Raw genomic sequence first — 27,696 nt, 5'->3', positions numbered from 1 at the left:
AGGAGTCATCATGCTTTACCGTCAGATGAATGAGCTCCGCAAGCTGGGGGGAGGCCATCAGGAGCCAAGACAGTACCAGAACCTGTTGGAGGCGGAGGTGTTCTGGGCTATGGAAGACGATGTCCTATCAGTTGCCTCCTCCTCATCTTCTTCCCCCTCTGTTGTGTTCCCAGACAGTCCAGAGGAGGTGGCTGCTGCTGTGGTTCCTAGTCTTCCTCAGAGCCCACCAGGTGCCTATCCCTCTCCCGAGGCCATGGGAGCCCCTCCATTGAGCGAAATCCAGGGAGCAGGCTCCAGCAGCCAAAACGAGGAGCAGCAAAGCAGCACGGAGAACCTGGAAGATGCCGAGTCCTCTGTCAAACAGGCAGTGCACTTGAAGATGTCCGAGTTGGTGCGGTTCCTGCTCCAGAAGTGCCGTGCAGAGGAGCCGACCACACAGGCGGAAATGCTGAGCAGCGTCATCAGAGAGCACGAGGACCACTTCGCTGAGATCCTCCGCCAAGCTTCGCTGTGCCTGCAGCTGGTCTTTGGCATTGATGTGAAGGAAGTGGACCCCAGCGACCGCTCCTATGTCCTGGTCAACTCGCTGGGCCTCACCTATGATGGGATGGGGCTCGATGGGCGCCGCATGCCCAAGAACGGCCTCCTGGTCATGCTCCTCTTTGTGATTCTCATGGAGGGCGACAGCATCCCTGAGGAGAGAGTGTGGGAGGCGCTGAATGATATAGAGGTGCATGACGGGGTGGAGCATTCCATCTATGGGGAGCCCAGGGAGCTCATCACCAAGGTTTGGGTGCAGGAACAGTATGTGGAGTATCGGCAGGTGGCCAACACTGAGCCTGCTCGTTACGAGTTCCTGTGGGGTCCCAGGGCCCACGCTGAAACCACCAAGGTGAAAGTCCTTCAGTTTTTGTTCAGGGTCAGTAGCATGGATACCAGGCCCATCCCATTCCAGTCTGAAGAGGGTGAGAGTGACGAGGAAGAGAGGGCCTGAGCCACACGTGCATCCAGGCACAGTTCAGGCCCACGCCCAGTAGCTTCTCCTGCTGGGCTCAAAGTGAGGTCCAGTCTTCATTCTGTGTTTGAGTAGAGAGCCCTCAGCGTTCTAGGTAGTGAGGGCCAGGGCAAGTTGGGGAACATGCGTGTAACGTTTTTGGGCTCCTGTGATGATTTAGAAATTGATCTATTTTCCTTTAGTGATTTCTCAAATGTTGTTCCTTTTAATAGAAGGTTTAATAAGCTTCAACATCTATGTCTGTGAATAATTTTGATCATACATGTATTTGTACTAAGCAGTTTGAGAGTAAGAGTTGTGCTGTTGTGTAACACAAACTGGCACCCCTTCCATCCCAGTTTGTGATCCCGAACTAGATCCCATGGCATTGGAGCAGGATTTCCTTGGAAATGTGAAAGACCTTAGCAGTACAGTCGGTGGGTCAAGAAATAGAGAAATAAAAGTAAAACGCTGTTAGTTCTGCTTGTTATCTCTTCTCAGTCATTCTGTGAAATAAATTATCTATTTATACCTTGATGTGCTTGGTACATCCACGAAAATTAGAGACAATTCATCTGAATAAGGACGACCCCCGCTCACTGGCTCATTTCTATCCCCTGAGGTTCGCTGAGCCTCTGTCCTCTGGAAGGCCCTGTGTTAGTAGCGGGGACACTAGGATCAGCAGGACACACCCACCCTTGAATGATAGGGTGGGAGCCCCAGTCCTATGGGGAAGGTGGTTAGGGGTCCCCTCAGTCCCAGAGAACAAGTGAAAGAAGGGGAGAGGCGGTGGGGCTCCAGGGGACAGCACTCCAGTGTAAAAGGCCCGAGCCATGAAAAGGCCGTTTGGGGCTTTGGGAAACAGGATCCCTGTGTGGGAGATGATTGTGATGAAGCTGGTGGTGGCAGCGGCCAGAGTGGGCAGATGGTGTGTCTTGGGCGTGAGAGGAAAACCTGGGAAGGAAAACTGCACATAGCAGTTATTTGGGGGATAGTGGATAAACCAGAGAGCAATCCTCACCCGGGGCAGATAGGGAAGGGGTCCCACACGCTTGTTCCAGGGCAGGTGAATACAGGGTACAAACTGGATGTTTCACACCCATCACCTGCAAGGATTTCTGCAGAAATACAGTCATGTTCCTTTGAAGTGATGCTGAGAAGACTCTAGACTGACACTCTTTCCCCGGCCATGGAACACCAGCCACAACACATTAAAGAGGATATTTTAATTACATTATCTTGTGTGTAATTTCTACAACTCTAAGCAAGGGCTAGAGGTTGGTGAGGGTGAATGAATGACAATGGTGCTTTGGAGGTAAGAGCAGCTGGGCGGGAGGGAAAAGGGTGGTCTTTGACTCAAATTCTAGGAGCTTTGAGTTGTATCCTGCTGGGAAAGACTCCCCTACACTCAAATTAAATAATAGGTCCTCTAGGAGGGAAATTGTCCTGAGTTTTATTTGTGAAGTAGTATTTTTGGCTAATTTAATATTCTGAATAAATTAGCATTGCATAATCTCTGAGATCTGAGAAACAAACAAAAACCAAAAATTTTCCAGAGGAGAGAGCAGTAGGGCTTGGGGGTAATACAATACTAGACATCACTGCCACTCACCAAAGTTGCAATGTACACCAGGCACTGTGCGAGTGGCTTTACAAACTCCATACTCTCCTGCAGTCCTACAGGACAGGGCTCATCAGACCCCCTTACTTCACAGATGAAGAACCTGACGCTCACAGGCCTGGTAATTTTCTCAAGATCATGTGACTAGTAAGTGACAGGACGGAGACGGACCCCTGGCCTGACTTCATCTAGAGTCTATGTTCTGCCAGCCTGTGGCTGACTTTCTACCTCACAGTTCATTTCTTTCCTCAGTACTATGCATGACTTCTCTCAGACGACACAGCAGGACCCTGCGGCCCAGGTAGTATAAGCAGGCCTAAGGAAGGAAGGTGACAGTGAGGATCAAACACAAGTTGGGGATTGTGAGGTTTGTTGAGGGCTAACTGTGCCAGGTGCCGGCATTTCTGCCCAGTGCCAGCACTTTCCCACATGCCAGCACCCTTCCCCTGGGCTTCCTCTGTGTGCCTTCCTGTCCACCTCCTGAACCCGGCCTGTTGACCTGCACAGAATCTGCTGCCCTCATCCCGACAGAGAGCTCTCCTATTTCCTGCACAAGTCCCCTGCTCTCCCGTCGCTCACCGTGGATCCGGCGTGACAGGCACAGCCTCTGAGTGGAAAGTGTGACGTTGGACCAGCCTCTTTAGATACCTGGTCATCCCTCCCTGGGAGTCTTCACCACACTCTGTTTTCCCAGGGGGCTGGGAGTGGAGTCTGATTGTGCCTGTCATCTGCTGGGCCTTGAGACATAACCCTGACTTACACACAGGACTTTCGAAGCCACCCTGGTGTTTGCAGTAGGACTTCAATGGACTTCTTATTTGAAGCTTGGAGTTGAACACATACCCAGAGGAAAGAGCTTATTTAGGTGGTCAGAAATTAACGCCTCATCATAAATGTTAGATGAGGAGCAAACATTGAGTAAAACCAAATTCCTCTGAAAAACAAACAAACCTGGAATGCTGTTAAGAGATGTGAAATGGTTCCTTGGTGAACATGTGAGGTCAAACTTAAAAGAAAAAGAATTTAGGCATCCTCCACTTGTGTCCTCTCTGGTATCTGCCCCACAGGAAAGTCCTGACTTTCAGTGAGCATGATGGCACACGCACACTTGTTCAAGTTCAGTCACATGGACGGTAGCAGAGACTCACAGGTTACAATTTGACCCATGCAACCAAAGGAAGGAGAAAATTCTTAGCCTACTGACATTAGAGCAAAGGGAAGGGCAGGAAGGTGCCATTGAGTGGAGAAGGCGAAGCCTCCTGGCTGAGATTTCCCTGATCCTCTTACAATGAGATAGAGTTCTGTATTTGAAGGCATCGGTCACGTAGCAGGCACTTAAACATTCAGAGAATTTCCAGGCACATCTGACCAGAGGAACTCCTCCGAGCAATGAAAATGATGACGGTTGCTTTGTGTTGAGCTCCTACAATGTGACGGTGTGTGGCAGGGACAGACTTCACTGCTCGTCCGTATTTTGTCTTGCTCTCGTTCCTGGACATAGGGGACACTACGTTACCAGTCCACTTGGAGTTGAAGGGCCATGTGATGACCCATTGCTACTGAGACAAGAGCAGAGCAAGCATATGAGAGCCAGTAGGCCAGTTCAATGCTCTCTGCCTCGGTTCACCAGCAAGCATAGCAACTGTGTGTTGAGATGGGGGAACCACAAGATGGAAGCAGCCTGGACTCCTGGGTCACCTGCAGCAGAGGGCCCCTGACAAACCTCATCAGAATTTATTCTATTCTACTATTTCTATTATTAGGTTTACATAAATATTTAATATAAAGATTACAATATATTGCATATAGTGTGTATTCCATACAGTGCATACATTCTTGTTGCAAAAAAAGAAGCTCTAAAAATACAGATTAATCACAATTTCTCACTTTACAAAATTCCTCCCCAATTCAGCCCCCTCCTCAGAGGGCACCACAAGTGTTGCTGTATATGATTGCTAAACTTATTCTAGGAGTTTTCATACACAGATGTGGTATGAAATACACATGTGTGGCATTATCCACGATGTACATATTGATCAGTCATATGCCTTTGCCACTTAATGAGATGGATGCCGGACATTCCCATGACAGCACTTATAGACCTACCTCACTTCTGCAAGACAGGCAAACAGCCCTATTCAAAAAGAGCAAAGGAATTGAACAGACATTTCTCCAAAGAAAACATACACATGGCCAATAAGCACATGAAAAGATGCTCAACATCACTAATCATTAGGGAAATGTAAATTGAAACCACAATGAGATGTTACCTCATCCCCTTAGGATGGCTACCATAAAAAAATATAGAAAATCTCAAGTGTTGACAAAGATGTGGAGAAATTAGAACCTTTGTGCATGGTTGGTGGGAATGTAAAATGATATAGCCGCTGTTGAAAATAGTATGGTGGCTCCTGAAGAAAAACTAAAAACAATTGGCGTATTATCCAGCAACCCTGCTTCTGAGTATATACCCCAAAGAAAGGAAACCTGGGTCTCAGTGGTATCTGTACAGCTATGTTCATAGCAGTATTGTTTAGCTAAAATGTGAGAGCTAACCAAGCGTCTACCAACAGATGAATGGGTAAACAAAATGCGATCTAATGAAATATCATTCAGCCTTTAAAAGCAAGGAAATTCTGCCATATGCTATAACACCGATGAGCCTTGAGGACGTCATGCTAAGGAAAAGAAGCCAGACACAAAAAGACAAATGCTGTATGAGTCCCTTCATTTGAGGTACTCAGAGTAGTCAAATTCATAGAGCCACAAAGTAGAAAGGTAGGTGCCAGAGTTGAGCTAAAGGGTCAGTGAGGAGTGACGGTTCAACAGGTATAGAGTTTCAGTTTTGCAAGTTGAAAAGAATTCCAGAGGTGGATGGTGGTGATGTTTGGACAACAATTAGAATGTACTTAATACCAATGAACTGTTCATTTAGAAACAGTTATGACAGCAAATTTTATGTGGTGTGTATTTTACCGCGATACTGAAAATAGATAACATATGTTACCTTTTAATTTAAAAAAACACTATAACAGAAATAAAGCGCGCCTTTGATGGGCTCATCAACAGACTGGACACGTGGGGACAGAATGAACGGACTTGAAGAAATGTCAACAAAAACTTCCAAAACTAAAACACAAGGGGAAAAAAGAATGAAAAGATGGAAGAACATATCTGAGAAATGCCGGACAAGTCCAAAAGATGTAACATAGGCCTAAGTGGGAGATGAGAAAAGAAGGGAAGAGAAAAAATACACAGGAGAACTATTTAAAGTGATAATGGCTGAGAATTTTTCCCAAATCAACAACAGAAATGAAACCGCAGATTCAGGAAGCTCAGAAAACACCAAGTAGGATAAATAAAAGAAACACACAAACAAACAACAACAAAAAAACAAACAAAAAACCTGGGTTAGGCATTTTCAAACTGTGGGAAATCAAAAAGAAAGAAAACTTGAAAGAATCGTGTGAGCGGAATGCCTCCTGTTACTTCTCTTGTGCTTCTGCCACTTGGCCAGGGAGTTGGACCCACGGGAGGGAAGTACAGGATAGTGGGGGACACTGAAGTCCCCACTTCCAGATAGAGGACGAGAAGGGGGTCCCTGGGAGGCAGGGAGTGTGGTGAAGGCGGTCAGTTCCAAACAGTTTAGGCTGTCCATGCCCAGCGGGGGTGACCTGTGCAGGTGTTTGTCCTGGAAAGCGCCAGAGCTGCATGCACCCAGGTGCGTCCTCATCAGCTCTGTCAGGTGTGCTCCCAGGCTCAGTGGTCCATTGGGATCCCAGCTCTTGCAAAGGCAACATGGCGCCTTTCCCTCAGGAGGAGCGCTAAGCTGCCAGGAGCTGTTCTGGTAAACCTACATCATATAGTCTTTCCTCTGCCCTCCCCAGGTGTCAGGTTGAGGTTTTTCTCCATCCTGACACAATCAGCAGGTCCCCTTCAGTAAGAAAACTTTACATTGTTTCCATCACGTCCTCTTCTCCCCCAGTCCCTTTGGTCTAGATGGGATATATGCAAGAGGGACAAAAGCATTTTCACACTCATTGTCGAAAAGTGAGCCAGAAAGACAGGTCAAGTTAAGGAAGTTGTCAGGACAAAATTCTGAATTTTCTACATGTTTCAAAATGAGTTTCCATAACTCTTTCCTCCTGACCGGTTCTCCAGTGAGGGGCAGCAAAAGGCAGTGCCTTTCTCGGATGGCTCCATGAATGCAGGAGCGAGAACAAGGACTGACATGAGGAAACAGGCAATCAGTCAGTCTTTGCTGCCAACTGCCACCAACCCGACTAGTCCCGCCCAAAACTCATCTGGAGACTTGTTCTGTCTCTAATACAAAGAGTTTACTCCAGACAGAGAGTGTTTGAGACTGACTTTACTGCCACAACTCTACTGGGGGTGGGGGACGGGGATGTCCCGAGAGGTGATTTGGCAGGTACTGTAGAAACTAGAAGAAATCCCTAGAGATCAGGTCTCTGGGCCCACAAAGAGGGGGGTGGGGACTGGCTGTTAATGACGATGGCACGTGGCCCCTGTGGAAAAGCCCTTTTCACCCAATGGCCCGGTGCCATTCTTAGCCTCCAAGGATTCACTTTCAAGGGTCACCTTAGCTTTGGACAAGTACAAAATGAGACATCAACAGATAGGTAAGTTTCTCCTCTGCTGCCTGTCCCTGCAGTTGGGGGCTGGGGGTGGCCTTTGGGCAAGAACAGGGCAGGCATTAGAGTGTCAGTAAAATGCTTTGTTTCAACAGAGCTGAATGTAGGCCAGGTCCCCGAATCAGTCATTAAAAGGGGAAGTACCAAAGGAGATCCAATTTGGAAGTGGGATGCCAGAAATCTGGGAGAGCAAAAGCCAAACCACCTCAGTGAGGAAAGGAAATGGGGCCTAGAGGAGGCTCCTAGGGAGGCTGAACCTCGGGGCCGGGGGGGGGGGGGTGATTTGAGAAGGGCAAAAACCGGTGTCCCAAAATGAGCCCACCTTGGGTAAAGAGAAGAGATCCTATGAGGAAGACACCGAACCAAAGCCAATCCTGTTGTGATCTGGAGAGGGATGAGATTTGGGGGCAAGCACAGCTCAAGAGGGGACCCCCCCTGCAGCGCAAGGTGGCGCTGTCCACTGGCATGCTGTTGCTGTGGTTCATACCATGTCTGAGGTGTTTGGGGGTAACACTGAGTTTGATGAACCAGAGGAGTGCTTCTACCGTGTTGGAGCATAGCCCTGCCCTGGGGACAACTTGACCAGTTGACCAGGGGGACAACTTCCCTGGGGGCAAGAAAACAGGAAGTTTTGTTTGGGCCCCTCTGAGCAAGACTGACCACCCAGCTGGAGGAGGCAGAAGAGACCAAAGCAGGAAGAGGGGGGAATGAGAGAGGGGGCAACCAACTGAGACTGGGTCAACCACCACCTTCTGGGAAGTACAGTTCCCCGGGGGCCCCTCTGACCCAGGCAGTCTTGGTGGTAGCCAAGCTAGGGCTAACCAGGGCCTGGCCCTTGAGCAATTGGAGAGACCGGCAACAGGCCTCCCCCATCTGTAGGAGTGGGGGTGGAGGAAAGGATCATGGCTTCTGAAGCCATCCACTGCCTAGCAACACGAAACCACGTGCCTGGCAGCAGATAGTAGTACCTGAGCCTGAACCCTGCTTTGCAGTACTTTTGGAAAAGAGAGAAGCTGGGGTCCTGCCCCCATGTCCTCCCCCACACTTGGCCAGGGCCCCCTCTCCAGACCAGCCTTTATGACATTATGTGACAAAGAAAGTGGACTGTGACTTAAGCAGCTGGTTGCCCCACGACCGAGTCAATAGAATTTTGGGAACATATTTACTGGGCATCCTTGCTGTGACCAAAGGCATTTGTGACCGAGTATCCCAGGTGGCAAAAGCTCCTGATCTAGACTGGCTCCATGGCTAGTCCAAGTGCCTATGAGACAGAAGAAGCCATGCTGGCCCCATCAGGGGAAGGAGAGCCAGCAACAGGTGTCCCATCTGTCTCATCACTGGATCCAAATGTGGATCCCAGGGAGATTCTGGGGACCCATGGTGAAAACTCTGTGAGCCAAGGTCCAGGCCCCCAAGACAGCCCACAACCGCAGGACCCAAACCAAGGTGCTGCCAGTGTGGAAGGAAACAGGGCCATTCTTGGGCTCTCCTTCCCCAAAAAGCTCTGGATGATAGTGGAAGACGACACCTTCACATCTGTGTGCTGGAATGACGATGGAGACGCCGTGGTTATCGAGAAAGATCTCTTCCAGACGGAGGTTCTTAGCCGGAAGGGCGCAGAAAGAATCTTTGAAACAGACAGCTTGAAGAGCTTCATCCGCCTGCTGAACCTCTATGGATTCAGCAAAATACGCCCAAATGACCCTTCGGTTTGCTCTCCGGGGAACAGGACAATGATGGTAAAGTAGAACTCCTCCCATTGCTCATGTTCTCTGTTACCCGAACGGGTTCTTAGTACGGGAAACAGAGAACAACGCTATCCAACAAGAATGCTATCCTGAAAGGGTTTCATTTCCAAGGATAACTCTTTTTCACCTGAGACAATATTTACCAAAAGATGAGAAAGTATAGGTTTTCATATGAAACTATAACCCCCTTAGAGATAACCTGATGAGATGACTTAAGACCCTGAGGGGCCAATTAATGTCAAATAGATGTATTTTCTCCCAGAATGACTAACATGATTAATTTTGTTTCAGATCTACCGCCACTGCAACTTTCAGAGACAGAAGCCTCTGCTCGTCGAGAACATCAAGAGAAAATGTAATCTGATGATTATTACTTGCCCAGGGACGAGCGTAACAATTCCAAAGAGAAAGAAGGAGGTAACCCCTACACGACGCTCCCAAAGAATCCAACTCAAGAAATGCACCAACGAAGCTGACAAAAGGGCCCAGAAAGAAGGCACAAATGCTCGGGGACGCAGTGGCACCCGGTCATTCATATTGCCTGATACCTGGTTTATGGGCAATATAGCTGGACATGCCATGGAAGACCCTTCCTCAAGTGAGCCAGGTGGCCCAAGTGCAGAGGGCACATCCAGCAACGTCATGTTTGTGCCCAGGGCTACTGCTGAAAGGGATGGTGCAGGGAAACTGCCCACCCCCCCGCCAGATCATAGTTCGGTGATGTCTTTGTATAACAGCTGTTATTCCTTCCTGCTGGCGGCCCTTTCAGTCAAGGCCCCACAGGAGGCCCCTGAGGAGGACGAGGAGGAGGAGGGGGCCTCAGATTACAAGCGTGTACTCTGCGAGCATATCAAGGACAGTCCAATTCCCTAAGCTCACAAGCCACTGGTGACAGATCAAATCACCACTATGTAACCGTGGATGATTTTCAGCTTTAATAAAGAAAAGCAAAACTCCATGTCAGTAAATAAACAATCCAATGAGAATTGTGAGTCTGTTCTTTGTTCCCATGCCACACACACCTCATCAGATGTGACCGAGGAGGCTAGAAACCCTGGCCCAACACAGGCTTTGGTCCCCATTGTCCTCTTTCCTTTGAAGCAGCAGCATTTTCACAAACCCAGCTGAGGATGTGGTTGGGATGCCCTTAGGCAAGCCCTGGGGCACCTGGTCTGCTGAGCCTCACCTGCAGCTCAGGACACAGAACAGCCTGGCTCCTGACCTTGGGGGAACCCCCCTATATTATTCATGCATCTGGAAAAAGGAGTGTCTTTCCTCATGGGACCCCTATGAGCGACTCTAGCCCAAGTTCCAGGGGACTTCCAGAGAGGCCCCTAAAAGTAGGGCCAACCCATCTGCCAAGGGGGTGTACGACCCCCACAGTCTGGCTCAGAAGACGGGAGGTTCCAAGCATCGCCTTGGGGGAGAGCCCACCATCCCCACAGCTAATAACCACCAATCACTTTGCCCAGAATTGACCCCAAACAAATAAAAGACTGTCCACAAAACAAACAACACTGGTCATCACTTTTCCATCAGAGCTGTATTTCAGAACCTTTCTTTGGTCATGACGCAGCTGTGTGACATGTCTGCCACATGGCTTCATGGCCTCAGGTTGGTCAGTACAGCTTGATTTTCCAGTTCCACGACCTCATCTGGAGCTAAGTTTTCTGGGCACTGCAAAGTTTCCCCAACGTCAACGAGCCCTGTGCAGCAAGACAGAAGCATACAGGTGTGTTTCCTTCTGTAAACTAAGGCACACCTGTGAGAGAACACGGTTATTCAAAGTGACAACCTCGAGAGACTAAGCTGGTATCACCCAATGGGCACAGAGTGAACTGGGGCCCTCTGAGCACTTCCAACGTGCCAAACTCTCTTCCAGGAATTCTGGGTGAGGCTGAGGCAGAGCAGTGAAGAGAAGAGGGCCTTGTCCTCAACAACCCCACCTAGTCCTGGGCAGGTCCCGGCCAGACTGCGGACGGCCACAGGTACAGGTGAGAAGGGCCTCGGCTGCTGCGGGGAACCCACAGGCCATCAGGTGACAGGAGCTGATGTGGGACCTCAACCAGTGAGGGGTGGGATGCGGTAGGCAGTGGGAGTGGGACCGCCGAGTGCGGTCAGGCCGGCAGCCTGAGTCTGGAGGCCAGCGGGCCCCCTGTGAGTGCTGTGCAGCCTCTCTTCGTCTGTCACACACACACACACACACACACACACACACACACACACACGCACACACATGCAGACATGGACCTCTCGCTGCCTCTCAGGTCATCAACGGGAACTGAGGCCGAGTGGACAAGGGATTCACCAGAAGTCGGGGAAACTCGGATCACCACGCCCCAGCCCAGGGCGGCTTGCTGCCCCTTTGAAGTTGTGCTGCTTAAAGACACCACAGCCCAACCCCAAAAGATTCAAAAGCAAACAAGCCGCAAACTCCTGAGCAAGGCCTTGGGGGTCCCTTGCAGGTGTCTGAGCAGCTCAGGGCATCGTCACTTGCCGGCTATCACTCCACGGCCATACTTCTCCCCTTCCTGAAGCAAGGCCTGGATCTGAGCGGGGGTCCTGCCCAGCCTCTCCAGCAGCAGCTCCCTCCAGGAGGCGTCTTCCCAGTCCCTGTGTGCAATGTGGATGGCTAGGGTACAGTGCCGGTGGCTCCTCAGCAGGGGACGCCAACGCGTCTCCAAGGTCTTGACCCCATTTAAGACAAAACCTGCGTAAGGCTGCCGGAAGGAGAGGCAGCAGAACTTCATCTTCCCAGAGACACGCGGGGCTCAGGCGGCCTGCGGAAACAGAAGCACCAATGCCAATAAGCATCACGCACGCGCCTTCTGAGCTCACGGCCCTGAAACCCCACGGACTGGCATGGCGGGGGGCAGAGGTGCTGGCTCCTTCTTCTACCACCACGTAGTTGGCTGACAGGCCCAAAGGAAGGGGCTGGTCATTGGGATGCCTCATCCATCCGATGGAGTCTTTGGGGAGCTCAAGGACGTGGGTAGGGACAGCTAGAGAAAGACATCCAGCGCAGCGTGTGCTCAGTCTGCAAAGGAGGTCACTGAGCCCAGGTGGAGCACAGAGGAGGGACGCAGGGAGGGACGGCCCCTTGGCTTCATACCCAGTGGGCAGGTTCTAGCCCCTCCCAGCACAGACAGGGACCATCCTGGGCTTTGCTTCTTCTCCCTCCCCCACCACCCCAACACTCAGCTCCGTGGCCCTGCCACCTCAAGGCACTGCGGGTCCCTGAGCTCCCTGGTACCGCCCCCAGGGCTCTTGAGCACAAACCCTTGGGATCTAACTTCTTGTTTCCTCCCAGCCTTCGGGTGCCACCCTCCTCCATCCCCGTCCCATACCACTGCTGGCCACTCTCAGCAGATACCCCCAGCCCCGACCCGAGCCCAGAGAAACGAATAAGGGGAGCAGGACAACTGGCACTGGTATGTATGCACTGGCTCCGTGCTAGAGCCTGGGATGGGCATGATCCAGAGATGCGAGAATTCCATCATGAAATAACTGCATAGGGACAGCTCCACTGTCACCCCACTCTTCACCTGAGAAGGCAGCACCGAGGGATGATGTGATGGCCCATGACCATAGGGGCCCTGACTGCATCACCCCGTCCTCGCCTTCTCTCCTTGTACTTGGGAGGCTCTCCTCCTTGCTGGAGGACAGAGCTGTGCAGTGGGAAGAGCAGGGCCCCGGGGCCAAATAGCAATCCTGTCACAGCAGCTGGCAGAGCCTCAGAGTTCACGTGGCTGTGAGTACCTGGCCCCTAACAGGACAGTCACAACTGGTGGCTACCCATCACATCATCGTCACCGTCATGGGGCGTGGACTCTGTACTCCAGCCATGAGTCCTCCCACTCTGGTTCGTTTCCATCCTCCCATCTTCAAGGATGTAAATCTCACCTCAACTATGTCCTCGTGTTTATGGAAACCCACCCACTCACAAAGACAAGGCCCGAGAAGATGAACGTAGCCTGCTGTTCACTCCCTTCCCAACCCACCATCCTGCCCATCCCTGCGCCCAGCTCCTCCACCTTCCTTCCCTTTCTCAGGCTGAGCCGCCCTCCCCTGTGCTCTGGGCCCCACCCCTCTTGCTCTCTCAAGGACCTTGCTCCCGTGACCTTATCCTAATGAAAAGGTCTTTCCATAGGTCATCAAGCTACAGTGAGCTCATTGGGGTGGACGCTCGTCCTATGACTGCTGTCCTAATATAAAGGGGAACCTAGAGAGACATGCATGGAGGAGAACACCATGTGAAGATGAAGGCTGAGATCTACAAGCCAAGGGATGCCAAAGCTTGGCAGCAAACCACCAGAAGCTTGGGGATAGGGATGGAACAGATTCTCTCTCAGCCCTCAGAAGACAAAACCTCTGCCAATACCTCAATCTTGGACTTCCAACCTCCGTAACTCTGAGACAATACCTGTTTATTGTTTCAGCCACCAGGGCTGTGTCACTTTGATATGAGCACCTCAGCAAACGACTACAGAGGTGTAAGCTCTTTCCCACGTGTCTCCACAGGCTGCAGAACGGTTTCGCCATTAACAGCACATCCAGGACCTGCCTTCATGTCTGTCCATCTTCATCTATCCTAGTTTTTGCTGACCGTATGGTATCCCATTGCTAGTTGTCCCCTAATGTTCCGAGTTTCCCCTGCAGATGAAGGGTCACGGACTGCTTTGCACCTCTGCCACTATAAAGGACATTACCGCCAACACTCGCTGACTGAAGATATGTTAGAAGGAGGCCTGGGTCACATGCACGCACACCTGCGACGCTGATACATGTCAGCAAACAGCCTGCCACTGGGGCTCACCAATGTCTGCTTCACCAACCACGGGCAACGGTGCATTTCCTCACATGCTTGGCAGCCCTGAGCAGCATCACTCTGCTTAACCTTCGCCCACCTGATGGGGGACCAAAGGGTCACCCTCGTTTTGGGGTTTGGATTCTTTATGAGGGGGGCTGGACGGCCCCCTGTAGCCTGGCTATTTCTATTTCTTCCACTGGGGTATATGACTGCACTGCAGCTTTGCCTGGTTCCCACCATCCAGGTTCTTGGCCCTTTTGTCATCAGCGCCACACGACCACAACAAGGAGACCTGAAGTGTGTGGATGGAATTCCCCGAGAGAACTGAGGGCACTGTATGTAAAACCAGGAAGTGCCCTCCTGCCTCACCACACGGAGTACCTGCTATGCGGCCTGAGGAACAACTGCCCTTCCACTTGGGTCAGCTTCTTCACCTGCACAGACAAGAGGAACAATGACGACAGGTCATTAGGGACAAGACAGCAATGTCGCCTAACATACCAGTCAGACCTCTACTCAGCAGGGACTGAAGAACACCAGGACCCAGGACCTTCCCACTGATGGGAAACACGTGTGGCATCTCACTCATGGTTTGGTTCTACTAATCATGCCAGTGGCTCTCTGGTCCCCTGCCTGCTTAGGGACCACGTGATTGTCCCGCCCCAAGCCCAGAAAATCATTTCCCTTAAGTGGGTCGTGTTCTTGTAGCCCAGTAGACCCCGTGTCCAAGAGGAGATAAACGTCACCTCCCCTCACATCGTCACATGGGATGGATCGGGGGACCCTACAATTCAGTTCCTCTCAATGTGATCCTGAGTAGGTCTCACTGGGAGGTGTGCCACGGGCAACCAGCTGAGCCCAGCACAGGGCAGCGTAAGGGTCCCGTGGGGAGGGCAGGAGAGAGGGCGGACCTGTGCATGCGGAGCAGCACACTCGCGTTTGCATGGGCAGTGGCAGGTCACAGGCACACACACAAGGATGGCGGCAAGTGAAGGGACGAAGGGACAAGAAAGTGCGTCCTGGGGCGTCCTGAGAGCGACCCCAGCCCCACAGTCTGGGAAACCCCAGGTCACAATCACTGTCCCCCGGAAGGGCCTAGCAGGCCGGCAGCGGCACCGCACATCCTGCTTCCCTTCTGGTGAGGCTAGTCTCCCGACCCCACCCGCCATGCAAATCACCTGCACGCTAGGCCAATCCGGCTGTGGCCACCAGTCTGGAGAGTCCTGGGTCACGGGCGCCGGGAATACTGCCTCCTAAGCTCAGGTGAGGTGACAACCCGGGGCGCGGAGAGATTCCACAGCATGCAGCCTGCGTCTCGCCAGCGCTTCCATCACCCAATGACTCAGGAACTCTGACACGTGACACGCGCCCGCTGTGGTTAAAAAAGACCCTTTTGGGCGTGGCTTATACGTGCATATAAACACGCAGCACGCCTGTACGCAACGCAGCCCGCCCTGACGCAACGCAGCTTGCCCTTACGCAAGGCAGCACGCCGGCACGCACGCTCTCCCCCAGCGGTACGCAATTAAGCATGCTGGTACGCACCGCAATGCAACGGCCGGTAAGCGAAGCAGCACGGCGGTACGCAACGCAGCACACCCACCGTTACGTAACGCAGCACGCTAATACGCAACGCAACCCGCCGGCGTGCAGCGCTCACGCGGGTACTGAGCACTCCCCCAGCAGGCACGCCCTTCGCAGACACGCACACAGCAGACACGCCCATAGCCGGCAAGCAGCCAGGCAGTGACGAGCACACGCGCAGACGTACACAGGCTAATATGCACGCTGGCCACGGTTGCTAGGAGACGCTCTTGGACTCGCCAGACGCTGAGGCGCGCGGGACGACCCGGCTGGGTCCAGGGCTCCAGACTGGCGGCTGTGACAGTCACAGGACGGAGGAAAAGTAACTGCGGGGCGGGGTGGCGAGAGGAAGGTGCGGGGCGGGGGGGGCGGGTGAGCCTGGGCATAGACATGCAGGAAGGAGGCAGAGCTCGCGGAGAATATCTGGGGGCTGATCTGTTGGGAAAGCGCTCGGCGAGTAGCTGGGGAATGATCTGTGCGAAAGCTGGGGGAGGAGGAGCCGCGGGAGGAGGAGGCGGGGCTGTGAGGGATTGGGAGGAGCTGTGGGCGGGGCTGTGAGAGGGATTGGGAGGAGCTGTGGGCGGGGCTGTGAGAAAGGTGGGGTAGGAGAGCAGGCGAGTGGGAGCTACGGGAAGAGGAGGCGAAGCTAGGCAAGAGCTGCAGAGGCAGAGCTAGGTAGGAGCAGTGCAGAGCCGGGCGATAGTTGGGGAGGAGGAGGATGCAGCTGGGTTTAGCTGGGGGGGGGGACACGGTGGAGCTGGGGGGAAGCTGAGGAGGAGGAGCTGAGCGGGGGTGGAGCCTCCAGGTAGCTTTGGGCCCTGGGAACTCCATGGCAGGTGGGCCAGGGCTGAGCAGTGCCAAGGCCAGGCGGTGCCCTTTAGACTGCGGTGACATGTGGTGCCCAGTCCGCACTGCACCATAAGCATGACTCAAAGTGGCGGCCCAGTGTCCTCAGTGACCTAAGCCGACCCTCAGCATGGACCCCGGGGACACAGATGTGGAGAGAGGGCAGGACCTCTAGGCTGAGTCCTGCACCTCAGGACAGGATGCCCAGACCAGTTGTCCTTCCTGCCAGCTCCCCACCACCCCCAGGACTGCCAGCAGATTGCCTTTTTTTTTTGCAGGCCAGGAGGAAAATCCCCGCTGTTTCCTGCTGCCCCTCAGAGCTGACAGGTCCCAAACAAAGCCAGCTTCCCTGTCAGAGCTGTTTCCTCTCTTCTACCTCTCAGGTAGGGCTCAACCCTCTCAGTGCCTGCACACTTTGCTCCTCGTGTCCCCTTGCCCTCACCTTCCTCGCTTTCACTTGATGACCAAGCCCTGTGTCCCTGGCTCTAAAATGCCCGGTCACCATAAATGCTCCTCTTCCTGTCCCTGCTGCTACTCCCTGAGTTCAGGCCTCATGGTCTGGGGGGCCCATGACCCCCAGATTTTATTACCCGAGATTCCGCACTGGCCAGGACGCCCCTGTCTTTCCTCCTCCAGAGGGTCCTCCACAAGCCTTTGAACTGCACACGTGCCTCGTCAAGCCTGGACTGGAAACCCCACCGCATCCTCTCCTGTTTAAGCCCAAACACCTGGGGACCTTGGGATGCTCCTTCCAGTGTCCCCCGCTCTCCCTTGTCGCCCACCACTCTGCGTCACTGTGCTGCAGACTCCCTGCACCCCAGGCACACACACGTGTGCTACCAGCACATTCCCTTTGGCTCCTGTGGTTGCTCAGGCCTGGAATGCTGCCTCCTGCTCTGGCAAACTCTTGTCCTCTTTCCAGGCACAACTTGAACAATCTCTTCTCTTCCCCACCCCCAAGCATCCGGCACTCTGGTCTCCCAGCTCTGGTAGCACCGTGTACCTTCTCACCCACCTTCCTTCATTGGACGCTTGCTTATCTCTCAGGGTTGTAACTACTCGCTGCTGAGAGACTCTGGGCCCCTCGGGGCTCTGAGTTCCTGGAAGGCAAGGCCTGTGTCTTACTGGTTTCTGTAAGCCAGGCATCTGAGACACAGCAGTTGCTTAGTAAATGTGGAATCAGCAGAGGACTTCTTTCTCTTCCAGTGAGCTGCACCTACTCTCTCCTTGCAGAAGCTCGAGGCAACAGAAATGCTGGCGATGAGGTGAGGGGCAGAGTGTGCCTTCATGGGCTTTGGGCCTCAGGACTGCAGGGGCCTTAGTGACCACGAGGTCCAGCTCCATCCCTGCCGGCCTCCCGTCCTCAATCCTCGCCCCAAGAATGGTTACCAGCTGCTGTCGAACACCCCAGAACTGCCTCCTAGGGGTTTCAAGTCACGTGGGAGGGTCCCCTGAATGGTGGGCTGTTGGTGTTCCTCCGAATCCTGTGGACTGAAGAAATAGAAATGTCCGGTGAGCTAGCGGCATCCACTCCATGGCTGCTAGCGTGGGGCAGCAGTGCTGGCATTACAGAAGGACTCCGTTTTTCACTCTTGTGTATGCAGAGAACCAGGTGACAATCTGCCTCGGGCAGCGGAACAGTAAAGGTGGGGAGTGTGGTGTGATGAGGGAAAGTCCAAGGGAAGTGGCTGCAAGGCCAGTTCCCTTCTGGGTGGGGTTCCCAGGAAGTGGCCTGGCCATGTTGCCGGGGTGGCATGGTATTGGGCTGCCCCTGTCAAAGGGACCAAGTGGCTACTCGGTCTTGATTTTTAGTACAAATAAGACGTTGGTGCCAAACCCTAAGATGATCTGATTTGTGACCTCCAGGTGACATTCTCTTCACCAGTTGCTTCCTATTCCCTCTCAGGCACAGTCCTGGCAGGGACAGGCCTTCATTCCCTCCCCCTCTGGTCATCTCCCCAGGCAGGTCAGCCCTCGTCTCCGGGACCCTGCCCACTCACACCTTCCACTGCTTGGCCTTCCTCTGGCATCCTGGAGCCCCAACAGCTGTCAGTAGACATCAGGGTCTTCTTGGGGTTCCTTCTGTTTCCTTGAGCCACTGTGCCTGGTGTGCTGCCCCCCCCCACACACACTATTACCAGATTTCCGGCCTCCGGGACAGGAGAGACGGTCCTACTCAAGCTGTTCCCCACAATACAGCCCATCCTCTGTTTAGGATGTCCTTGCCATTTCTGCCGTTGTTCTTTTAGGGGACTGTGCCCATGGACGTCGCCTCCTCTTCTGAGCCCTGGGCACCTGTTGAGAGTCGGCCTCCCTTTCTTGTCCCCCAGAAGCAACTGGCAGAACACACTGTACCCAAGTGCCATCGGAGCACCTGCCGTTGCAGGTCGCTGTCCCTCTCCTCCCCACCCTGTGTGCTTCTTTCCCTCTGAGGTCCTGAGCGGCTTGCAGTTTGCTCCTGCCAGGGGTGAAGAGTAGTTAATGGAAACATATGCCACCTAAACTCCCTTTCAATGAAAGCTTCCTGGTCCCATTTGCTGAGAGGGCAGCCCTTCCTTCAGGGTTTGCCTCAGCTGCAGAGAGCCACCTTGCCCAAGATCAGACTCCTCGCAGGGTAGCCACATTTAATGACTTATCAAGATGATATAGAAATATCCCGCCATCTCAGCCTAACTGGAGACAACTCTGAACAGCTCTTCCTGCTCCAGACTGCCCTGTGAGGTTAGCCCAGGCCTGTATCACAGCTCCTTTGCTCCTTTGTCCAGTCTTGCTCCCTTTCCATCCTTTCCAGGGATATTTGCCCCAAAGGCACCCCCTCACAGACATCCTCCTGCACACTTAACTCTGCTTCAGACGTGCTTTCTGATGAACGTAATTCATAAGAGACAACAAATGCGTATGTCTGGTTAATTGACTCAAAGTGGAAGTGGAACCAGTCATAATTTCTTTAATTTTCCAGAAGTTTATTTAATATTTGCTTGTATATATTTTGTATAGCCGGATTAGAACTGTTTGCTTTAGAGTCCCGTATGAAATGTCATGTGGGCTCAGATCTACAAAGCAGTGCCAATCTTGAGACATCGGCCATCTGATTGTATGATGCTCTCAGCGAAACAGATTTAGTGAAAGTAGGCTACTCCCTTTAAACTGCTCCATGAATTGAACCTACTGTGCAAATACAACTGATATTTAAGAGGGAGTTTCACCTCCTGGTTAGTTGGGGGGTTCAAGTACTTTGAAAAAATATCATCTTTGACATTTCAATAGTGGGGATCATTAAAGTCTAGAATGTCTCTAGCAGTCGGAGCTGCTTTGTGTTCCATAAATAGGGTTATGTATCCAAAAAAATCAGTCTTTAGCGTTCACTTTCACTTCTCCTGCATCGTCATCTGCCTCTACTTCTGCATTTGACCATTCAAGCCAATCTGTTGCTCTGCAACTTCAAGTTCAGCTGTGTCTGTGGCTTGTTGGGCTTTGTCAGAAACCTGAAGACATCCCCCTCTCCCTCCATCTTTTCTTTGATTATGGCCATAGCTAGATTGAGGACAGAGAGGCTGTTTTTTTCTCTGCACGATTGTGTAGGCAACACATACCCCAGTGAATCTCGTGGCTTGGTCTTCATGGGTGTAGATTCTGTGGAACTGTTCAAACCTGCTCTCATGGACTCTTTTTTGGCATCCATGCTTTCATAGGTATAGGAAGCTGATTCTATATCTACTTAAGTGTTGTTCAGGTCACCCTTGGAAGAAATGTGACCTTGGGGTCAAAGTCTATTCATGTTACGAATGAATAATGTTACTGTGTTAATTTTCAATAGCTGCGCTACAAGTGACCACAAATTCAGCATCTTAAAACAATACACACTTATTAGTTTACAGTTTTGTGGGTGAGAGGGACAGGCACAGCTCAGCTGCATCCTCCGCTCAGGGTGTCCCAAGGCTGCAGTTGAAATGTTGGTCGGGCTGCAGTCCTTTGTGGCGTTCAGGGTCCTCTGTCAAGCTCACCTGGTTGTTGGCTAAATCTATTTCCTTGTGGTTCTAGGGCTGACTTCTGGACTCCTTACTGGCTGTTGGCCAGAGGCTGCCCTCAGGTCCTAAAGGCCACCCGCTGTCCCATGCCATGTGGCTTTCTCTATGGACACTTACAATATGGCTTTTCAAAGACCAGCAGGAGAATCTCTAGTATTTGCTAGCATGATGGAATCATATGTCCATCATGATGTAGTCACAGGTGTGATAACCTGTCCCACCTTCACCATATTCTATTGGTTAGAAGCACAGCTTCCACCCACACCCAAAGGGAGGGGATCATGCAAGGGCGTGACTCATTTGGGGCCCCCTTGGGTGTGTCTGCCACAGCTGTCAGTGAACATCAGCTGTTCACCTTCATTCAAATCTAAACTCTCCCAGAAAGATACAGATGAGACTGCATGTCTGGTCTCTCATATCTGTCATCAGAGTCCCGGCTGCTGTTCAGAACTGGATCTCCACCTGCCCCTTTTTGGTGGACTCCAACACATCAGCCACATGTCAGAGGTGCTTGAATCAGTGTTGGGCTGGGAGAACTGGTCTTCACATCCATTGCTTCTTCTGGGGAAACTCTTGTTTTTGATAAATCGAAAGTCCACCTGTGTGACTGCGATCAGGTTGTGCTGCTGCCCCTCCTCCCCGGAAGTGCCCAATCTGTGGGGAGGAGGGCAGGTGAGGACCAGTCTGCCTCCTCCTTCCTCGTGTATTTATTCCCTGACCCTGCCCCTGGGCCTGGATAGGAAGGTAGTTCATGCACCAAAGAACCGTGGACATTTTCAGAGGCAGGAAATGTGTTTGACTTTGGCTTCATTCTCTTCTTTGGTCCACCATGGGGTATACCGAATTATTTTTCCTTAATGGCTTTTTGATAGGGACAAGTATAAAATTAGTTCACAAGACACAGGTGGCACCTATGGCTATGAGCAAGTATTATAGATGCCAAGGAAAGAGGAAATAAAGGAAGGACACTTTTCTAAACATCCACTGGAGTCCTTGTTGGCACTGGGCTCACGTTTCTGGAAACTTAAGGCCATGATTTTGGGAGGGAAAGGGCAAGACCCTGAGCAGCCACCAATAACCAGGGAAGTGTGAGGATGAGAGAGGGACAGTGAGGGACCAGCTGAAGCATGGGAGCTTTGGGCCTTGGCTGGGGCTGCCCCCACCCCCGGAGGGGCTGAGTGTGCTCTGCCTGGGGAGAGCCGGCAGGGGCAGGCCCTTCCTGGGGTGGGGGGGGATGCCAGCCAGGCTCCAGAGTGAGCAGGTGCCCTGCCGAGGCCCCAACAAACAGCAAAGCAGGCTCAGCAGCAGTGGCAGCAGGCGACGACCATGCTCTGGCTCCCTCTTGAGGAGGCATGGCTCTCCTGGAGAGACACCTTGCTCCTCGACTTGCTGGCTGTGTGTCCTTGGTCAAGTGAGTCAGCCTCTCTGAGTTGTAATTTCTGGATTTGTGAAATGGGAATGATGGCATGTAGCTCGCAGTGTTGCTGTGAGGAGAAAATTACCATGCTGCCCGGGGCGTAGGAAGTCCCAATAACCATACTAATACTCATGTGGAGAAGATCTCCAGTCTGCCTCGCATGTGTTAGGTTATGTTACTGGGGGTGTGGGTGAGTCAGAGGGGAAACACGGACTGTGATGTCCTTCCCAACCTTCAGGCCCCCACAGACAGTGAATGATCCTTGCCAGGAAGTCATGACCTTCACTGCTCCCATTCTGTTACCTGCCAGCCACACCTGGCCTCTGTGGTCCTCTAACACTCTCAAGCATGCGCCACACAATGGCTGTTCCCTCTGCCTGGAGCCCTCTTCCTGCACACATCCTCTTGGTTTGCTCCTGGGCGTCCTTCAGGTTTCTGTTTGAATGTCACTTTACTAGTCACCCCCATAGGAAGTAACAACTCCTCCCATGCAGATCTTGCATGCCCACTGCCACTCTGTTTATTTGGTTACGTATTGTCTGCAAGCTACCCGAGGGCAGGACTTAAAACTCCCCACGCCACCAGCAGTGCTTGGTAAGCACATCTGCGGTACTTAGAGTATTTGTTGAAAAAATGCATAGGACAGCGGGTCCTTTGAGATGGACCCAGGCGGGTTCTGAAAGGGCCTGATTGAAGGAAAATGGCATTTGGGCTTGTGTGCAAGGAAAAGTGAGTTTGAGAGAGAAATGAGGGAAGAGGAGGGCATCCAGGTGAAAAGCAAAGCACGACCAAGGCCCAGGAGGCAGGAAACTGTTGGCTAAAGACAGTGGTTGTATCTCAGATCTTTGGAGACACCTGGAAAGACGCCGCGCACTTGCTCTTTAAGGAGGATCAGGTGCAAGGGCCTCGTTGGCCACCAGGCCCCGCCCCCGAGGTGCAGTGCGGGGCGGGGCAGAAAGTGGGGGCCAAGACACGCAGGCGCAATCGTGCTCCAGCGGCGTTCTGGCCTCCCAGCCTCCCTGTCACGCAGCCTGATGCTGCGGAGGCGGTGGCGGCTGCGGCTGGGCACTGGCTTCGTCGCCGGTCACCATCGCACCCTTAGCTGCCGCACGGAGGCAGAAATGCCGCCGCCGGGTCGGAGTCAGCTCTGGCTAGGCCTGGTCCTGGGCTCTGTCTGCTCCTCGCTAGGGTCTGCCGTGCCATCCAACGCCCAAGGTGAAGCCTGCGCCCTGTCCCAGATTGCGGGGCGGGGGTGGGGGGTGGGGGTGGTAGTGTGGGGGGTGGGGTGCGGGGGGAAGGGGAGGGGGGCTTCCTCCCTCCCAGGTTCCCTGCATTCTTTCCTGTACATATCCATCCTTTCCTCTCTTGCTCCCTCTCTGATCCTATTGCTGCTTCCTTCCTTCCCTCCCTCCCACCCACAGTGCTTTTTTCCCTCTAGCCATACTTCTCCCCTTAAATTCTTCTTTCCTTTCCTCTGTCCTTCCCTCCCCCTCTCTCCCTTGCTCTCCCTAGGTCTCTCCTTTGGTCTCTTCCTCTGTCCCTCCCTCATGCTGGCTTGAGGCCTGCATGGTCAAAGCCTAACCCTGCCACCCAGGACTGGGCCTTCCTCTGATCACCCTCTCCCGCCCTCTCTTACCTGGCCAGCTGGGTTGTCAAGGTGCAGGGGACTTCCCTGGGCCTGTCAGTACCCTAGCACCTCCCATGGGTGGGGGGTCAGTGTTAGTGCAGCTGACCTCACCGAAGCCCCACCCTCCAGTGCAGATGCTCTGAATGTCCTTCTAATCATCGTGGACGACCTGCGCCCCTCCCTGGGCTGTTATGGGGACAAGCTCATAAGGTCCCCAAACATCGACCAACTGGCATCCCGCAGTCTCCTCTTCCAGAATGCCTTTGCCCAGGTATGTATGTCTGGGGCCCTTGAGGTGTGGATGTGTGCCTTGTGCACTGAGGGTGGGGTGGGGGTGGGGTCCCCTCAGCTGTTGTTCGATGGCACTGATTGTGCCAGGCGTCTCTCTGTCAGAGGGAAGAATCATGTGGAAAATGGTGTTTGCCATACCCCGGTTCGTCCACTAACAAGGAAGTTTGTGCTTTCAAGGGTGCCCTTCCTCCTCGGGTGCAGGGCGTGCCCCAGCCCTCAAGTGCTCAGGATGGTCCTGAGCAGCTTTCTTCCCTAGGGAAAGGGTTGTCCAGTGCTGAGAAGGAATGGGTGCCTCAGAGTGCCACCCTCAGGTCTGCAGACTGACCTTGGGCGAGTGCCAGGCAGCTTGCCATGGTGGCACAACTTCCTGAACCCCTCACAGGGCCAGCCCTGGGACCCTTGCCTGCTGTGTGCTCCCGTGAAACAGTGTCCTGTAGGAGGAGGACACAGTTTTCTCCAGGTTTGAGGGGCTGAGTCCTTCCCTCCTTCTCTCCTGGGAGATTTACTTCTCTGAGTAGGAGAGGCCCACATCCCACTGGCTGGCTTTGAGATCCACATGACTCAGCTGTCCAGCTGTTTGCCGAGGACTCCGGAGGTTGCCTGGTTACATTCAGCTCCCAGCATGTTTTCCTCTGAGGGCAATTCCCTCTGCTTCTGCTCCCTAACAGCAAGCAGTGTGCGCCCCGAGCCGCGTGTCCTTCCTCACCGGGAGGAGACCCGACACCACACGCCTGTATGACTTCAACTCCTACTGGAGGGTACACGCTGGAAACTTCTCCACCATCCCCCAGTACTTCAAGGAGAATGGCTACGTGACCATGTCGGTTGGAAAAGTCTTTCACCCTGGTACTGCTTGCTGTGCAAGTCTGGGTTCCTTTTTGTTTCTTGCCCGAGTCCGGGGATCTCCTCCTGGGGTTGGGGCTGTCTCCGCAGAGGTGTCTTGGGGCTGAGTGGACACCTCGTGATTCACTACTGCCTTTTACAAAACATTGCTTCTCAACCTGGCTTCATGTCCTCACCCACAGTGAAAAAGGGTAGACGTTTTTCTTCCTTTCGCATACGCCTCATGGGTCGTTTCGGTTCCTTCGGCTCCTGGGGTGGGACAAAGTGCCCTGGATGGGGAGGTGTACCCCAGGATCTCTGCCAGCAAAGTTTGGCTGCCCGATGAACTGGCCAGAATGAGAATGCTGAAGCCCAGAGCAATGTTAGGACTCTTCTTTCAACTTCTGGGAGAATTGCGTGCGTGATTATTTGACAAGACGTTGGCAGAAAAGGAAAGTATAAACGGAATGGAAATCACTTACAATCGCACCAGCCTTAGGAGAGCTGTATTTTGATGTGCCCCTTGTTCTGGGCTCATCATTTTCCTGATTGCAGATCTGTGCATATAATTTTAAGTCGTGATTTTCTTTTAAACACAGCGTTTTCCACAGAGTTGCAATTCGTGCAAAGTCAATTTAGTGACAGCACAGTAGTCTAACATTCAGAGGTACTGTGGACTTTAGTCCTCATTGTTTTCAGGTCTGCGCTGTCACACACCTCTGGAATGAACATCCCTGGAGGCAGAGTGAACTGCTGATGGGCAATGGCCCTAGGAATCTGGGACCCTGGGTTCCAGTCCCAGCTCTGCCACTTCTTAACTGGTCAGTTGGCCTTGGGCAAATCATTCACCCTCCTTGAGCCTCAGATTCCTTCTGTGGGAAGCTGGAGTCATAGCTGCCTTGATTCCCTCCTGGGGGAGCGGCCCAGTGCAGGACGTTCAGGAGTGTGAACGTGTGTTGAAATCCCAGGCTCCCAGTGGACTGCAGTGCTTATCATTAGGTTTTCAGTAGCTTTCCCTTTGCTCACTGCTTCCATCAGCAGGTTCAGTAGCCTTCTTCTGCAACCCAGCTGGCCTGTCCAGGTTGAAGGTAACTTAAGGTTGGGCTAAGTCAGGTCCAGTTTTGGAGTTGAATCTGTTGTGCAGGAATCGGGTTGTGCAGCCAAAAACCCACCATCAGGAGAACTTTCTGCAGTCAGAACTCCTATCAGGACGCCCCTTGTCTGAGTCTAGCTGGAGGGAAGAGACGAACTGCGGGAGAGGAGGAAGTACAGCAGAGGGGAATCGTGCTTCAGGAAAGGAGGCCAAACAAGGCCTGACAGAGTGACTTGGCCTCCTTACTCCTGATGGTGAGAAGTTGGGGTCAGGCTGTAAGCCCTGTGTGTTGGCCAGAGGGCAGAAGCTTTGCCTGCAGTCATTGTGGAAACACATTTTCAACTGGGTCTTTGTTCTCAAGACCTTTTTCTGTCAGGGAAGGACCTGTGAAGGGTGACAGCAGCCATGATTGAGTGAGAGCTAGGTACGTGCCGGTTACTTTCTGGTCGCTCCTTTGATCCTCCCCTCAACAGCAAGCAAGGTGGGTTTGTATCCTCGGCATCATTTCCTGAGGAGTTAATTGAGGCTCACGGAAGTCAAGTAGCTTGCCCAAGGTTGCATGGGTCCTAAGGGGCAGCGTCGGGATTTGAACCCAGGTGTGTCAGTCTCCTGTCCTCTCTCAATTGCACTTACTGTGCTGAAGAGCCCTGCAGCCAGTGCCCCTGGATGTGTCATTGTGCTGGTGATGCTTTTGGTCCTGTGGCTCTGCCTCTGCTACCCTCTCTGTTCCTCCAGGCTAATCCTCATAGGTAGCACTTCCCCTCAGACCCCTCTCAGGCCTGCTGCCCACCCTCAGCAGACCCACATCACCTCTGTGACTGGGGCCACCCCCCACTTATGACAACACTTCTACCCCCTAGAGGGCTGACAGTCCCTCCCTCCTTGATTTCACACGTTCTTATTTTGTCCTCCCAAATAGGCTGTTAAGTGCTCAGCGTAGGGGTGTTTTTCTGCTCCATGAATGAGCACTGAACCCGGAGTTCTAAGGCATGGGTTGGAACCCTGGCTCATTCATCTAATATCTGGTTGACATCGGGCAAGGCACTGACTTGCTCTGAGCCTCTTGGTGGTGCCAGTGGTTCAGCTTCCTCCTTCAGGGGGTGGGTGAGAGGCTCCAGCGAGGGCTCTGCATGGCTGTGTTGCTGTAACAGGCTGGCAGATCTCACCCTTTTGCGTTCCTTCCTCAGAGCCTAGCATGAATCATCAGGGCTTTAGGGACGGGGAGGTCAGATGCTTAGTACTCAAATAGGAAGCTAGAGAGTAGGCTTCCATGAGGACTTGTCATCTGACCTAAGCCCCTAATTTTATAGCTAAAGAAACTGAAGCCCAAAGAGGGAAGATAATACTTCCCGAATTGTTTACAAAGTTTTAACTTTGGGTGGGGAGGGCAATGAAGGATGCTTCACGTTTTCCTTAAACACTTTCTTTCCTCCCCTCAAGGAATATCTTCTAATCACAGTGATGATTCTCCATATAGCTGGTCTGTTCCACCTTATCATCCGTCCTCTGAACAGTATGAAAATACCAAGGTAAGGGTGTGAAAGGGCTTCTGTTCCCAAAAAGAACCACCTTTTCCCTGTCTAGCAATTTAAAGTCAAATATTGTGTGTAGTGTAATATTGTAGTTCCTTCAAGCCGGTATCCAGTGAGGTTTGTGGGTTTGGTGTGTGATCCTGACTTGACAGAGACATGTGTTAGGGTCTTTAGCATTAGGTACAATGAGAGTGGTGGGTTGGTTTTAGAAGCCGGTGGGGTATGCCTTGTTCTAGAATCTTATGCTCTAGTGTGTAAGACTCATAGAATGTCTCTTTGGTGCTCATTCTGGGTAAGTCTCTGTGTTGAGGGTTGTAGAAGATGCCAAGACACGGAAGGGAGAAGAGAGAACTGTGCTCCAGGAGCCTCGACCCAGATTGGAAGAAAGGCATACCGTCCATCCGTCTGTCTTGGGCTGAAATGCATAGGTTCAGGTGCCGGGACCTTTGATAAGGGTTTGAAAGTTTTAGAGCATTATGGAAAAAAGGAAATGTACAAAGACACTTAATCGTGGTTCAACAGACTCTCCAATGTATAGATGAAACTAAAACCCACAATTAAGAAATTCAGAAAAGCAGCTGCAGGATTGTAGCACCGTCCTCTGGAGAATGGTGTGTGTTTGGTGGAGATT

The 27,696-nt window shown here is 52.5% G+C and overlaps 3 protein-coding genes and 1 long non-coding RNA gene across 8 annotated transcripts in view; 3 read left to right on the top strand and 1 right to left on the bottom strand.

Moving 5' to 3' along the window:
* Positions 1–10: 10 nt before the first annotated feature.
* On the top strand, positions 11–994 carry LOC141569544 (melanoma-associated antigen 10-like). The gene has a single exon (XM_074323220.1). It carries the CDS (start codon positions 11–13, stop codon positions 992–994), a length of 984 nt encoding a protein of 327 aa, XP_074179321.1.
* Positions 995–8,511: 7,517 nt separating this feature from the next.
* Positions 8,512–9,888, top strand: LOC109435085 (heat shock transcription factor, X-linked member 3). The gene is made up of 2 exons (XM_019712663.2): positions 8,512–9,006; positions 9,307–9,888. The coding sequence occupies exons 1-2, from the start codon at positions 8,512–8,514 to the stop codon at positions 9,886–9,888; spliced, it is 1,077 nt and encodes a 358-aa protein (XP_019568222.2).
* Positions 9,889–10,543: 655 nt separating this feature from the next.
* On the bottom strand, positions 10,544–15,714 carry LOC141569741 (uncharacterized). 3 transcript variants are annotated; one of them, XR_012493522.1, is made up of 5 exons: positions 15,597–15,714; positions 15,004–15,197; positions 14,207–14,259; positions 11,513–11,795; positions 10,544–10,721 (listed from the first exon to the last, which is right to left on the bottom strand). It is a non-coding gene; the product is annotated as an uncharacterized LOC141569741 (long non-coding RNA). The 3 variants fall into 3 exon arrangements; XR_012493521.1 differs by lacking the exon at positions 15,597–15,714 and adding an exon at positions 15,371–15,385; XR_012493520.1 differs by lacking the exon at positions 15,597–15,714 and having other exon boundaries at positions 15,004–15,406.
* IDS (iduronate 2-sulfatase) overlaps positions 15,595–27,696 on the top strand; it is a 27,035-nt gene continuing 14,933 nt past the window's right edge. The window contains exons 1-6 of one of the 3 annotated variants that reach the window (XM_074324180.1): positions 15,595–15,731; positions 16,534–16,638; positions 17,462–17,520; positions 23,457–23,598; positions 24,287–24,464; positions 26,974–27,062. In XM_074324180.1, coding sequence (XP_074180281.1) covers positions 17,507–17,520; positions 23,457–23,598; positions 24,287–24,464; positions 26,974–27,062 — 423 coding nt within the window. In that variant the 5' untranslated portion in view covers positions 15,595–15,731; positions 16,534–16,638; positions 17,462–17,506. Of the gene's footprint in view, positions 15,732–16,533; positions 16,639–17,461; positions 17,521–22,664; positions 22,916–23,456; positions 23,599–24,286; positions 24,465–26,973; positions 27,063–27,696 lie in introns of those variants that run through there. The other 2 variants (XM_074324181.1, XM_019712666.2) reach the window with 2 other exon arrangements.

This window comes from Rhinolophus sinicus, chromosome X (genome assembly GCF_036562045.2).
Source record: "Rhinolophus sinicus isolate RSC01 chromosome X, ASM3656204v1, whole genome shotgun sequence".
Taxonomy (NCBI): domain Eukaryota; kingdom Metazoa; phylum Chordata; class Mammalia; order Chiroptera; family Rhinolophidae; genus Rhinolophus; species Rhinolophus sinicus.
This window is presented reverse-complemented; position numbering and strand designations above follow the sequence as displayed.

What these genes read in the sequence shown, in the direction of transcription:
- LOC141569544 (XM_074323220.1), top strand. Translation starts at nt 11, where the DNA reads ATGCTTTACCGTCAGATGAATGAGCTCCGCAAGCTGGGGGGAGGCCAT.
- LOC109435085 (XM_019712663.2), top strand. Translation starts at nt 8,512, where the DNA reads ATGGCTAGTCCAAGTGCCTATGAGACAGAAGAAGCCATGCTGGCCCCA. An exon ending in CGGGGAACAGGACAATGATG is followed by an intron (nt 9,007 to 9,306) that starts GTAAAGTAGAAC and finishes ATTTTGTTTCAG; the next exon opens with ATCTACCGCCACTGCAACTT.